Source organism: Lissotriton helveticus, chromosome 8, assembly GCF_964261635.1.
Source record: "Lissotriton helveticus chromosome 8, aLisHel1.1, whole genome shotgun sequence".
Lineage (NCBI taxonomy): Eukaryota > Metazoa > Chordata > Amphibia > Caudata > Salamandridae > Lissotriton > Lissotriton helveticus.
The window spans coordinates 1,388,316,706-1,388,331,276 of NC_136069.1; the positions used below are offsets into that span (position 1 = coordinate 1,388,316,706).

General features: G+C 40.9%; 1 protein-coding gene across 1 annotated transcript in view; it reads right to left on the bottom strand.

Annotated features, from left to right (window-relative positions):
• ROBO2 (roundabout guidance receptor 2) overlaps positions 1–14,571 on the bottom strand; it is an 803,551-nt gene that overhangs the window by 148,183 nt on the left and 640,797 nt on the right. Inside the window, exons 9-12 of the mRNA XM_078658968.1 lie at positions 10,397–10,602; positions 9,804–9,885; positions 7,741–7,906; positions 6,538–6,704 (exon numbers count right to left, since the gene is read on the bottom strand). Of these exons, the coding sequence (XP_078515094.1) occupies positions 6,538–6,704; positions 7,741–7,906; positions 9,804–9,885; positions 10,397–10,602 (621 nt within the window). The remainder of the gene's footprint in view (positions 1–6,537; positions 6,705–7,740; positions 7,907–9,803; positions 9,886–10,396; positions 10,603–14,571) is intronic.

Below are 14,571 nucleotides of genomic sequence, written 5' to 3' on the forward strand. Positions count from 1 at the left end.
TCTTCAAGGGGGGGATTTAGGAACAATGTGTGACCCCCTTGGACTCTTAGTGAAAGAGGCAAGTGGCATCTTAGACTGCTTTTAGTGACTGAGTATGCATGATTGGAAATTTAGCTGTACAGCCTAGTCCACTGTACAAATACCTCTATATTTCTAGGGCGTTTAGTGATGGATTGATATATGAACCCAAAGGGCTTTACTTTTGCAAAAGTTCTGTGAGTAATCTTGTTTACTGTTAGCTCATACTAGATGGGAAGTTTCAAAATGAAGAAAGTTAGACAAGCATTGGAAATGCAATAGGTCTCGCATTAGGAAAGTTTGAGCTATTGGTCTTATAAATTAAATTCTTTTTTATTTATGTGTTTGTTAAAATAGCTAAATTAATAGCTCTGTCATTTACAATGCCAATAGTTATAACTTTCGCAAATGTGACACCTATAACATTTGTAATGCAACATGTTTTTTATTTACGTGACTTAGATGTATTAATATTACAAATAACAATGGCTTTTATTTTTTTTGTTAAATTGTTAAATAATTTATTTAATTTGTAATGGCAATAGCTTAAACTTTTGTAAATAACTTTTGTGAAGATTATATTCAGTGTTTTTTATTGTGACGAAAATCCAAGAACAGAAGTGAAATATTAACATCTTTTTTGTGATTTGTAATAAAGCTTGAAAGCTTGAAAACAGCTTGAAACAGCGTCGCCTGTCGTGAACTGAGGGCTGTAACTCACTGTGTAATGCACTATGTAAAGGCGACGACAAAATACAGAAACTGTGAATTGAACTTTACAGGAAATGGGAGCCGAACAATGGGGAGAGGGAGGGCGGGGTGATTTATGCTTCCAGATTATGAGGTAGAAGTGCTCTGGCGAATACACCGCCCCCTCCCCACAGTTGCAAGTCAAACTTGAGCGAAGAGAAGAACATGCAGTGTTGCAGATCCTGAGCTAACTTTTGTTTACCTTTGTCAGTGGCAGTGTAATCCCTTTCAAAGATTACATGTTGTTTTTTATTTATTATTTACTTTGTGTTTCAGCCTGCTGCTAGTTGTGCTAGTTGTGTGTGTGTGTGTGTCTGAGTGGGAGTATTCACTTACTCGCTCATCTTACATGAAACCGAGCTGCATAAAGCCTTGGGGAGTCCTCAATACTTAGGAACCTCCGCTGTCACAATACTAAGGAAACAAGCTTGGAAATGAAGCCAGCTGGTTTAAAAGGGGGAAGGCTGTCGTTTCTCTGACATCCAAGATAACATAAAGCATAGAGTGATGTTACCATAGTGTAGCCCACTTCTTGGTAAAGTTAGTGGCAAAATAACAAGACGGTTGATGCATCATAATCCTGGTCATGGGCAAAAGCTGGATCAAGGTTATCCAGGCAAAGAACTGGTCACGGGCCACTAGTGCGTGATCGCTCATTTTAATGAACCAAAAATATCTCCCCTTAATACACTGCTGCCAGGTGAGGCTTGCTACCTTCTTTTTGTAGCCTTTCCTGCCTGTCTCCTGACTTACGGAGACGTTTTTTTTCAAATTAATTGTGAATCGGCATCAGCTATTTGGCCATTTGTGTGGTTGCATAGCGGCAAAGAAGATACACATTTAACTGCTCCTGGAAAAGGCAGAGAATGTCCTTGTCAAAGCTCTAGGGGAACTAAGTATTTAATTACTCTTCTATTCTCTGAGTACTTTAGCATACAAAATTACATAAAAATACATCCTACGCAAGAGTTTGTGATATTTCTCGTATGTGGCAGAAAATGTGCTGCACATGCTTTCCTTGTGATGGGAAAACATAACACTCCTTGGATGCCGCTAGTTGTGCTAGTTGTGTGCGTGTGTGTCTGAGTGGGAGTATTCATGTGAGTGTGTGTGTGCATGTGGGTGTGTATATGTGAGTGCATGCATGTGAGTCTGTTTGCAAGTGCATGCGTGTGTGTGTCTGTGTGTGAGTGCGTGCGTGTGTGTCTGTGTGTGTGAAGAATTCTCTCATGCTGTATTTTGAGAAAGCTTTTGTGTATGCTGTCTATGTTTGTAAGCGCTGCGTTTAAAAAACAAGACGGAGGGAAGGCAGAGAAGGGGAGGGGGGAGGAGAAATGCGACACGGCGGGCAGGGGAGGGGGCGGAGCGGGTAAAAAAAAACAAGACCGAGGGAAGGCAGAGAAGGGGAGGGGGGAGGAGAAATGCAATGACAGACTGCTATAGCGCGATCACTTGCTTCAATGAGATCTTATCACTTCAGTTAATTTGCAGGAAATAAAAAGTACAAGAAATCTACTACCACTAATCAAAGTATTCTTACAGGAAAAGGTGAAACAAAAGCATATTTGTTTGAACAAGACGGAGGGAAGGCAGAGAAGGGGAGGGGGGAGGAGAAATGCGACACGGCGGGCAAGGGAAGGGGCAGAGCGGGGAGAGCGGCGATGAGGGTGTGAAGCAGCAGGGGCCTTTGAAGTGAAGCTAAGCTTCACTTCAAAGGTGTGGGAGGAGTGCTGCTGGTGATTGACTGGCGATTTGATGATGTGCATGCGCATTTTAGGTCAATGCTCTTACGTATTGACCTAAAAGCGCACGGGCACAGCATCAAATCGCCAGTCAATCGCCAGTCTAGGTAAAGCTTATTTAAGCCCCTATAGTCTCGCTCTGCTCAATGCGCATGCGCATTGGGAGGCGAGACCTAAAAAAGGCAAATCTGTTGATGAGGGTTCAGGGCCAAAATGTATTGTAGTGTGCAACCAGAGATGTTCTTAGGTTCCTTCTTCCCATGGAAACTGTTGGAAATGGCCCTTTTTGCAGGGTTCTCCCCAACATTTTTGCTTCTTCCTCCCTTATTTTCCCTGACCTGTGGTTGTTGGCAATAGGACTCTGGGAACTTTAACACTGCTGATCAGTGCTAAAGTGCATATACTCTCTGCGTAAATTGTTATTGTAATTGCTCATCCATGATTGGCATATTTGTATCACCAAGAAGTCCCTAGTAAAGTGCACTGAGTGTGCCGGGGCTGGTGATACAAATGCTACTAGTGGGCCTGCAGCATTGATTGTGCCACCCACAGGAGTAACCCTAAAATGGTGTCTCGGGCCTGCCACCGCAGTGCCTGTGTGCAGTCTGTGAACTGCCTTGTCCTCCTGGTCAGTGTCCCCACTGACCAGGCCTAACCCTTCCCTTTCTGTGCACATTGGTCACCCCTATGGAAGGCCCAACGTACCCCCTTGGGCAGGGTGCAGTGTATGTGAAAGGTAGAGCATGTACTAGTGCAGGTGACATGCTCTGGTAGTGAATGACAGCCATTTTCGTTTTTTCACTATTGTAAGGCTACCTTGACCATAGGCTATCATGGGGAATGCTGGCTACAGTGGCTACCAGCATATCTTCCCATAGGAGCAAGGTAGGACATAAAAGTCTGGTATCCCTGAACTCAGAATTTAATAGCACATCTTTTAGGAAAAGGTGGTTTTTAAATCCTGTGTTTGAGAACAGCAGTTTTAGAAAGTGGCTGTTGTTTTGTCTGACCTTTCTGTGAGCCTTGGCCTGTTTGTGAATTGACTGTCTTGTTTGAGAGTGACAGGGGCTGGGCAGCCCCCAGGAGGCTGAATGAGTCAGCCCTAGGCTGAATGACTGCATCTGAATCTTGAGAGGTGGGAGGGGATAGCACCTGGGCCTGAATAGGGCTGTGGCTGCCTTCCACAATGCTGGCTCCACCTCCTGCTGGGCGGCTGACGACCCAGTCCCTGTCTCTGAAAGGAAAGGAGAAGCCAGAAAAACAAAGTGCTTAAGGAACACCCAGAACTGGTTCAGACCAGGTTCAGAGCCATCCTGCACAAAGGGAACAAAGACTTTTAGTGGTATAAGTACAGGACCCCAGACTACAGAAAATTAGATCATCCTGGAATCAAGAAGGAACCACTGCCAAGGAGAAAACTGGAAGACTGAAGAGGATGGACTGTCCTGCTGTGTGTTTGTGGGCTGACCTGCAGTTGCTTTGCTGCCAAGGAGAGGGGAAGGAATTTGCTGTGTGCTGTGTCCCCTTGCTTGAAGAGATCTCCAAGAGCCTGAGTTGAGCTGGCTCCCTGTTAAGAAGTCCCAGGAACAAAAGGACTTAACCCCCAGCTTCCCTGAACTCTACTGAGAGGGTTCTGTCCTTCCTAGAGTGCTTGGGCCAGTTGTGGTGCCTCTGGAAGTTGTACTTGTGTTTGGGAAGCTGGAAAAGAAGATACTAAAGACTTTCTGCAAAGTTTCATGCATCGCTCGCTTGCGGAGCGCATCCCTGTCAGTGCAAGGAAATTCCCGCTGCCGTGAAGATCTAGATTGTCGCAGTGCCTGTTGCCGCTGCAAGAACCGACGCATCCTTCGCTTGCGGAACACATCGCTCTGGTGCGGGAAAAGTACCATCGCTGCGAGTATTGTCGCAGAGCCTGTCGTCACTGGGTGAGATCGTCGCACCGCCTGCTTGCGGACCACATCACGTCGCTGCGAGAGTCGTCGCAGAGCCATAGCATCGAGGGGCCGCGAGAGGAGAAGATCGACGCGCATCGCCGCCGCACCTGAGATCGTCGCCATCCCGAAGATCATCGCATCGTACCTTTTGGGTGACGCTACCTACGAAACCTGCGCACCGGAATCAATACAAGGTATCGCATCCCTCCCCATACAGATCAGAGTCATCGCAACATGCCCACTGCGTCCAGCGGGGTTGTTGCATCGCCTCCCCATGGTCTCAGGAGTGCCGCATCACTTGTTTTTTAACGCTGCAGCTTTCACTTGGAACATTTGTCGCATCTAAAGGTACTGTTGGCTAAAACGTGACGCAATGGTGGATTATTTTAACACAACCTTAAGAACTCTTTTGAAACCATATTCTTGAGCTGTGTATGTTGGATTTTTGTCATTTTGGTTTTGTTTAGTTTAGATTAAATACTTCTATTTTTCTAAACTGTTGTGGAGTCCATTTGTGGTGTTTTAACTGTGTTACTGTGAGTGTTGGTACAAATACTTTACACATTGCCTTTGATAAGCCTGCTCGTGCTAAGCTACCAAGGGGTTGAGCAGGGGTTATCTAAAGAGTGCATCCTCCTTATCCTGACTAGAAGCAAGGATCCCTATATGGACAGTGGTACCTAGCTCTGCCAACTAGCGATTCCCAGATCTAACAGAAACTATTAATTAAGGTATAGGTTAGGCCTAGCTGCTGTGTTTTTGGTTTGATAATTCTCTTGCCATACTGGCTCCACAATCTACTGCATATTTTTCAGATTTCAACAGTCTTTAATAAAAATCTTTGGTTATCAAACAGATCAAAACTTAATATACTCTAGGTGTGACTTAACACAGAGGAATACACCTAGCAAAAGTTAATTGGTCTCTTTTAAGGTATTCACTGCATTATTCATGCAATTAGGAAATGAAAATTAAAATAGTTTGCAGAGAGTGAAATCTTCCCTAAAGAAAAGGGCAGAGTAAGGGCTTTGTCTGCATCAGGAAATACAAACCACATACATAAATCCATTCAACAGGTTGGTAAGAGTAAGTCATTCTTTGTCTTGATAATGTTCTGCTTCACCAATCCATCTTTACAACACAGACACTTTTGAAAAATCTGGCTTAAAATCTAAGCTTGGTAGATACTACTTGTCTACTCCGCTTCCTGCCTCACTTCACCTCTTGTAAAACCACCCCATTCAACCTTAGAACTAGTAGCAGTAACTTTCATCAATAAACGAGCAAGCAAAATGCAAACATGACTTCCGCAATCATGCTTTCAATTACACTATAGTGTAATTAATGCTTCTACAAATACTATGTCCCCTGCCAATGACTCCCAATAATCAAAACCTCAGTCCGAATCCACCTGCATCTTAACCAAGACTGAGAAGATCCCTCCCTTGTCTCTTCCTAACAGCTACCAGGAGTATTTCATCCTCTTAATTATTTAAAATGTATTTGTTCACTGAGGGTTCTCCGCCACCCACATTTGCAGGGATAAGAGAGATAGTGTCAGAGTATCTCTGATACATGAAACGTAAAGGAACATGGGTGAATCAAATAACAATTTCCTTTCCTTTACTTCCAATGTCTAATGTTGGAGATTGAATCCTTGTACACACGTTTGCTTAGGGCCAACATAATTAACAGCACCCCTGGGTAAAACATACTTTTTGTCATTTGGCCATATCAACATGCAACCTTTATCTTTCTACCATGTGCATTTTCTAGGGAAATCTGATCTACACTGGAGTGAGTGTTCAAGATAAATATACATTATTGTATTTAATCAAGATGGGTGCAGTAAGAGACACAACCAAACAACCAACAAAGGAGACATACAAATGAAATTTACATTGCATCACATTTATATTTTATGATCAGGTATTAAAAAGAAAAATATGCAGTTATTAAGAAAGGGAAGTGTGTACTTTAACTGCCTTCTTAGGGCAAAGGAAAAAGGTTAACTAGTTTAATGTGAAATAGAAGCATTATTAATTTAATGAATGGATAACATAACACACTATGTTGTTTTGCAGCACAATTACCTTGCGTCCGCACAGGATCTGACATGGTGCTGGGGTCACTCAGACCCTGGTTGTTGATTGCTCTCACCATAAAAAGATATATAGTGTTGGGTCGAAGTCCTTTTACCGTATAAAGTGTGGTCTTCACATGGTTAGCCACTGTCTGCCAACTGTTGCTGACTGATTGACTGTTATGGAATAAACCACAAAGAAACACCTTCAGTTCTGCTTGTTAGGCTTCTGTATAGAGTTTCAAAATAGAATTATTTGGTATGCTTTGAAAAATGCAATATAATATTGTTTTAAAAGATCAAGTTAGAAGCAATCCCACAGGATAGAATCAAAAAGCATAAATGTGTCAAGATCTCTAATAATTCCGGTGTATTTCCTTGTGATCAGCAACAGAGCACCCAAAAAATAAAATGTGTATCTTTGTCCCATTACAAATTCAACCCTTACATAACACAGTCCCCTCCATTGTAGATGTGTTCTCTGTGACACATATTCAGTGTTCAAGAAGTCTTCATGAATAACATCCCGCACTTTGGCTATATTTGCGTTATCACTGGAACACAGTTCTCGTGCACCTACGAGTGTCACCATCATTGTCTTCATTAAAAAATCAAGCACAGTGGGGAACTGCTTAAAAGAAAATCGTCAACGTTCTTAATTCAAGTTATGTCTGTCTCTAAAAAAGCATTTCCCTTATAAGCAATATTCTTTTAAATATCCCCCATTCCATCCATTCCAATTTATATATTTATGTCTTCCATAAGACGCCTTTTGGTGTGCTTTACTGCATTTTATGGTCAATGTTCATAATTCCTGATTAGGATGCTTTCCAATAAACTAAAGAAATAAAAATGCAAAGGTTTTCAATGGTACGTGTTGATGAGGTGTTCATTAAAATATGCAAACACTACTTCATGAAGCACCGAATATTGTTCAATTCTTTAGCCCCCTTTAAAACATGTTAGCAATAAAACTATACGTTTTCAGTGTTTGTCAGAGTGTAATATTTAAATTAAGGGGATATAGTTAAGCTACACTTTGTGCTTTCAAAATTTTAATAATAGTTATCATCAAACTAAAATGATGAAAACATGAAAGACCAATTAATAAGTGCACAAGGTTAATAGCAACAGGCAGTGGTAATACTAGATCGGAAGCTAAATGTCAGCTATAACAAACTAGGAAGTGTCTGGGATGGCATAGTTCACATACCTGAAAGCTTCAATGATATACGAGTTTACTGGCAGGCTCCCTGGTGTGCCTGCCTGCCAGGACAAGGTGACACTGTTCTTCGTAACATCAGTGACTTGAGGTTTGGACGGGGGCCCAGGAAGGTCGATTAAATCATAATTCTTATTGAATATTGCGGTCCCTGGTTCTGTAAGATTTACAAAGCCATAGAACATGTTATTGGCAACCACATACCAGAGTTTACTAACACAAGCTTGGTCCTATATGCAATACATTTAAAATAGATATGGAACATTAAGATTCACTCCTAAAAACCATTGCTATTCATTTTCTTTTCTGCTTCTATAGGAACATTATCATATATGATTTCCTTTTGGTTTGATAGGAAAGGACACACACATCTGCTTACTTTATTAGGGATCATAAGCTTTGCTATGGTCTCTCTATTTGAACAATCATTTGGTTCAGGCCCAGAAATTTACAACATCGAGTTACTGAGTTCCTTTGAATACTAATGGAGTTATCTGTTCAAGCAAAGAAGTGAATTATGGTGTAAAAGTAAAGAAACAATAGAAGCTGCGTAAAGTCTTGTGTACTTAAAATACTTGAGGGTTTTATGTACAAAGGGGCAGACCCCTTGTACTCTTATTGCCCATTCAGGAGTGCAAGTGCAAAATAAAAGAAAAGAAAATGCACTTTAATTAATTTATGAATTTTAACTTACACCAGAATAATACTGAGTAGGTGTCTTTAGTAATGTACTCCAGAGCTTCTGGTACGTATAGCAGTTATTGAGCTTTTAAAATAAATGTTTTACTGACTCCAAGTACTGTCCATTGGTGGGGTATTTTTGGATCAGTTCCTTTTCTCAGTTTTGCTACTGTTTTTCTAAAGGTTCCAATGGAAGCAACATTTTAGGACCAGATCTCCTTGGCTTAGATGTTCACTTAGTTATCTACTGAGTTTTATCATTTAAGAAGTGTTAGCTCTGTTTTTCTTTATTCTTTACCAGTCTAAATTGCCTTGTTATCTTGCCTATGGCCCTAACTCTGTTTTTTATTTAAAAGGAAGTCAAGCATGTGTTTGGTAGCAATGATCTTCAATTTCTTCTTGTCACAGGAGCGACATAAAAGAAGGACATTTCACCGTCTTTAACATCAGTAAAAATCTTCTTTTGCCAGATTGAATACGTGTATCTGTTGATCCTGTTCTTCAGCACGGAAATTGTCAATATGCAGGTTAAAATACAAAAGTATCAGTTGCACAGCCTATCATTCTTCTTTACAGCGCCCTCCCCTCCCCGCTTGGGTCTCATTTACAGCCCTTGTGAAGAGGTAATAAATATTTTAAGGTTATACTAAAGAGTGCTTAGAATATGTGACAAAAGTAGTCAAGGGTGAACTTTTCTACAACTGCAAAGGTCAAGGGCATTTCTCTGTGGAGGGCAAATGAATTAGTCAGTTTACGCTTTACAAAAGGTTAACTCTAGCCTTGTTGTCGGTCAAGCCATAATAGCAAGCCTGTTCCCACCTACATTCTCCTTTCGTAGACTAGAAAGGCGTGGCAGTTCTGTTGCTGTCTTTTGACATATTACATACAAACACATACAATGATAACACTGTTCACACGTGTTAAAACATATCACTCTCTGTGACAAGTGCAGTCAGTCTATCCATGCAAACACACTTTCAATTTTAGCACACCCTATAACATTAAGACGTCTCCATGGAGATGTCATTACCCTGCGCCAATTGCAGTTTGCAAGGTAAAGGAATGCCATTATAAGATTCAGGAAAAAGTTCTCAAGGATGACAATGGAGTTCATGGATCTTCGAACAAGTAATGCAGACAGAGTTAATCCAAGAAGGAAAAATCTCTAGAAAGCAGAATACATTTCCCAAAAAATGACTGCAACATTTAGTCAATATGTGCTTAAGAAACCATTAATAGAACTGCTGATTACATTAAATATTACTTTTTTAATTGCCATGCACCTTCTTGGATACATAAAGGGTCACGTGGGCATAAAAGCATTACAATGTATTAATTATAATATGGGATTCAATCAAAAGAAATCAATGTACCTGCAACATCTAAAACAGCACTCCAGGAGGTCTCCCCACTAGAACTTGTGGCCACACAAGTGTACGTGCCCGAATCAGACGCCTGCACACAAAGAAGAAAATACGGGAGAGTTTCCATGATGTTTATATTTGTTCTTTTGTTCAACTAAGAAACCTATTGTAGACATGCACATTTGCCAAAGCATACCATTGGTAACTGTTTCTACTGATGACAGAAACCATCACATTATATGCCTGTGGCACAAACACACAGAGATCCATCATTATTTCCATGGGCACAATAAAAATATAACCCTCCCCCACCACCACTAATGGATGTGTAAATGCTTTCATATTTTTATAGTAGAAAGCATAATGAGTAGGAGGAGAAACACAGATAAAGGACAAATCCTGGATGTGTTAAATTCCAGGAAATCCATTGTCTATATTCTTTGGGCATCTTGTGTGTTTGTCATATGTAAGCCTGTGTTTTATTTAGTAGGAATTGTGCATGATAGCGACATTTTTGAAAGCATGGAGTCCAATTTGTGAGAACTCAACATTCTGATGAAGGACGTCCTCCATGCCGTACATTTTGGGTTGTGTAAACTCACCCGTAGAGCTTTGATCTGCAGAGAACCTTGCTCCAACATGGAAATTCTACTATCTCGTCCCAGGAAACTGAGTCCTTCCTTAAGCCAACTGATGCCTGGGGCTGGTTCGCCAGTTGCTTTGCACTTGAGCACAGCCGTTCCATCTACTGCCAGTGTTTGATTGGTTGGGCCCTGAAGGATGATGGGTGGAGGTCTATCTGTTGAAACTAAATCAAAGCACAAAACATTACAAAAAGCCACCCTACTTTTGTATTGTTAGTTGCTGTCACAAACAACACATTTTCAATCATGCCAACTATGTATTGCAATGCTTTTTATATAAATACCATTATATTGCCATGTTATTTCTACCTATCTTTACAAAATGCACAGTCACTGAAACTTCACAAATTAAAACGTAATGTTTGCTACGTACAACCTAGTGAAATAGAGGGTTGGGACAAGTGTTTGACTAACCATAGTCTAAGAAACTTCCTAAACTTTAAAATCTCTGATTTCATGTTTAGGAACATGATTAAATGTATCTAGGTCTTGAGATTAGGACATGGATAAGCACCTCATCAGTTTATTGCAAGGGCTGACAAGAAAACCAACAGCTACATTGTGGATACATAAAATCCGGAGAACTCTACGAATAATAATCCTGGGTTCTAAAAGAGCTCTTTCGAATGGGTAGCCAGTAGAATGAACCAAAGGTTAAAGAAATATGGTTGTACTTTTGAGGCCAAGTAACCCTCATGATAGCTGAATTGTTCACCTTATTCAAGATGATTATATACATTAAGGGGCCGATTAGGATGGCGGACGGACTTGCGTCCGTCCGCCATCCCAGAGGTGGAGGGACCGTCCGCATGGGCTGCGGCGGTCCCTCCGTGCAAATTAGGATGTGACCGCCACCCTGGCGGTCACATCCTGGATATTTAACATTGCGGCGGGTGCTGCTTCAAGCAGCACTGCTTCAAGCAGCATCAAGCACCTGGCTGGCAGTGTCTGATAGACACTGCCAGCCAAATGAGAGCTTTTCCGCCGCGGTTGTAATCCGACCGCGGCGGAAAAGCAGCGGACAGAAACCAAGACCCACCAGCCATCGTAATGCGGCGGTGGGTCTTTGGTGACTCCGCAGAGGATTTTCCGCCTCCTCCGGGCCGGAGGTGGCTTCCGCCAGCCCGGAGGAGGCGGAAAATCCTCCATCCTAATCGGCCCCTATGTGTGGTCCCCAATAATGACTTAACTGCATCGAATTGCAGTAATGTAGTACAATGTCACATGCCTGGCCTGATTTCTTGAGTGCCTCTTCCTTTCAGGGCCTAAACACGTGTTTATTGCCAAAGCAAATCCAGTTGATTCACAACCAAATCTCCTATTATTCAAAAGATTAAGCCTACAGATGTCTCTTCAGACTGACAAATTATTGTAATCTGATTTGGCAAACCTTTTAGCTGTGCAGATATCTTCCCATAATTATTAATATATTCATCCCAAACTGATAAGGTTGTAAGAGCATTTTGATAATCAAATACTTTTACAGAGGGTGACTCATGTTTCTGTCATTCTAAGTTTCACATTGGGATTCCTGCTTGTACGCTTGTCTGGAAACACAAGCAGTTTATGCTAAGATGTATCTTTATTTGTAAAGCACAACATATGCTTTAGGTTCTTGGAACCCCTGAAATAACATATTTGTAAAACAGACACTACAATCAAGGTAGGAAAAAAGAACAAACACGGAAGAGTTTTGAGTTGCACAATAGACTCAGCAATGCTCATAAAATGTATACAAGTGCAAGGTTTTTAAAAGAAGCAATAATACTGTTTAAAAAGCTGGAACTAAAGATTGCTGTGGAAGTTCTGTGAAGAGTGTTCCTGATGCATAGCTAGAAGAGCATTCAAAACTTTAGCGGCGGCTACTGAGAAATCAGTGTCTTCAAAAGTAGCCATCTTTGTCTTAGGAACATCCAGTAAGATGTGCTGTGTTGAGTGGAGAGGGTAAATAAGTTTACAAAGGATGGAATTAAAGGCATTAAAGTCCAGTGTTGCTTGGTTTATAATTTTGTACATAATTATCATGAACCTGAATCATTTTCTGGAGCTTAGAAGGAACCAGCGCAAAGCCCGTAGAATGTGTGCTGATAAAGTCATAGCAGGTTTGTCATAAGATGCGCTGTGGTCCAGTGTTTTGTAAAAGCTGAAATCTCAATAAAGGTCTTGACAGGGGAACCAAGCTAGATTATGTCATAGTCCAATCTCAACTGGACAAGTGCTTTGACAACTGAAACGTGATCATTCAGAATACAAGATATCATTTGTTTAAAGATTTTGACTTATGAAAACTAGCAATCATAGACATAGGGTGTCCAGGGAATGTATAAACTAGCAGGCAGAGAATTCGGGTTTCCAGGATAAATTAGAAATCAAAGGGTATCCAGGTAAAGTTTGAAATCAATGAGGCATTCTGGGTTGAAGACATGATTTACAGGTTTGAGTGGTGAGCAATTCCCTCTGGTCAGATTTCTGGGTTCCATTTGGTAAAGTTATGTTGTTGTGGTTAACAGTTCAGCTTTAGCAGAATTAACCTGAGAAATTTGGAGCAAACATCTGACCATAGAAAGGGAGGACAAAATGTTTTAGCTTTGTCTTTGTTTAAAACCCAAAGGGTAAATTGGCATCATCAGTGTACAAGTACATTTGTGAATTATATAGTTTCAGTAGCTTTGACAGTGATATCATATATATGTTAAAAGGAAGCTGTGATAGCATTGAGCACTGTGGGATTCCACAGCTAGTAGTCTTAGGGTTGGAGCTGTTGGCTGGTAGGGAAACTGTTTTATATTGCTCACAACTTAAGCCATTCCCCAGACGTGTTCTGTAATGTCAACTTCTATCTGTCTCAAAGATAATGTGGTTGCCAAAAAAGTTAAAGGCCACTTAGAGTTGTAAGGAAAACAGCGAGCAAGCACCATCTCCATCCATTAGACTCCTGAGGTCATCCAAGACCAAGATGACATCACGTTTAGTAATACGTCCTGGTCTAAAGCTAATTTGAAGCGCATTTAGCAGTGGTTCCCTGTGAATAAATTTCTATAACTGGGTAAAGATGCACTTTTCCAGAAGAATCCCTAAGTAGGGTAACAAGACAAATGGGTAGCAGTTGCTCATTTCCTGTGATGACAGGGATGCCATCCTTAAAAGTGGCTTAATGATTGCTGATTTCAATGCTTCTGGAATTATGCCACTTTCCAATGAGCAGAGCAACAGGCCTTGAAGAAGGGATGACCTGAACAGGGTAAGTTGTTTTTATTATTCTAGCTGGACAGAGGGGAGACAGAGAGCTAGAATGGATAAAGGCCAGTTTTCAGTAATCGTTTGAAATTAGTACACGAGGCTCCTGCTTGTCAGGAGTTAAAGACGTGGGGGAATTATACTATCAATGGACTCAATCATAGATCTGGCAGTAGAGCAATTCTAATTTCTTGGCCTACATTTTCAACCTTAATTCCATGTCTATTGGTGCCATCAAGATATCCTTATAAAGATATCCTGACCTCTTAACCAGACATTTCATACACATATACATTATTTTGTCCAGGATTGTATTTTTTTTTTAATAAATACTTTGAATATAAACTTGAAGATCAATATTTCGAATAATCATCACTTTTTAAAAAACATTACGCACGCTGAGAAGCAATTCAAGTTATCCAATACAATAAGAGCCAGATTATCAATTGGCCAGCAAAGAAGGCACCCTAATACTGTGTGTTGTATTATACTACCAAGTGGTACTGCCACCTCTCTGAAAGATGATTACACATTTGAGAGCAGAAATAGGCAATTTCGTGTGCGGTCTGGAATACCAGGCCATTTACTGCATGTTTTTCTGTATTTCAGGTGCTTTGCAACTCACTTATCTCACCTACATTTAGCAGGAGATAATACATGGTGTAATCCTGCTCCTGGTGAACTCCATCATTATGCAGGGTGGTATTGTCACAGAAAACGTATGAAAACCTGCAGAACTACCACTCAATACAATTATGACTCGACCTCCAAGCCTTAAGTACTGGTTCTTGGACCACCTAAAACATCCATATTTAATGTTTGTTAACAATCTTTTCGAGTGCTCATATGCTGAGCTACACAAATATAGAACATGTAAACATTAGTGCATTTCTCCT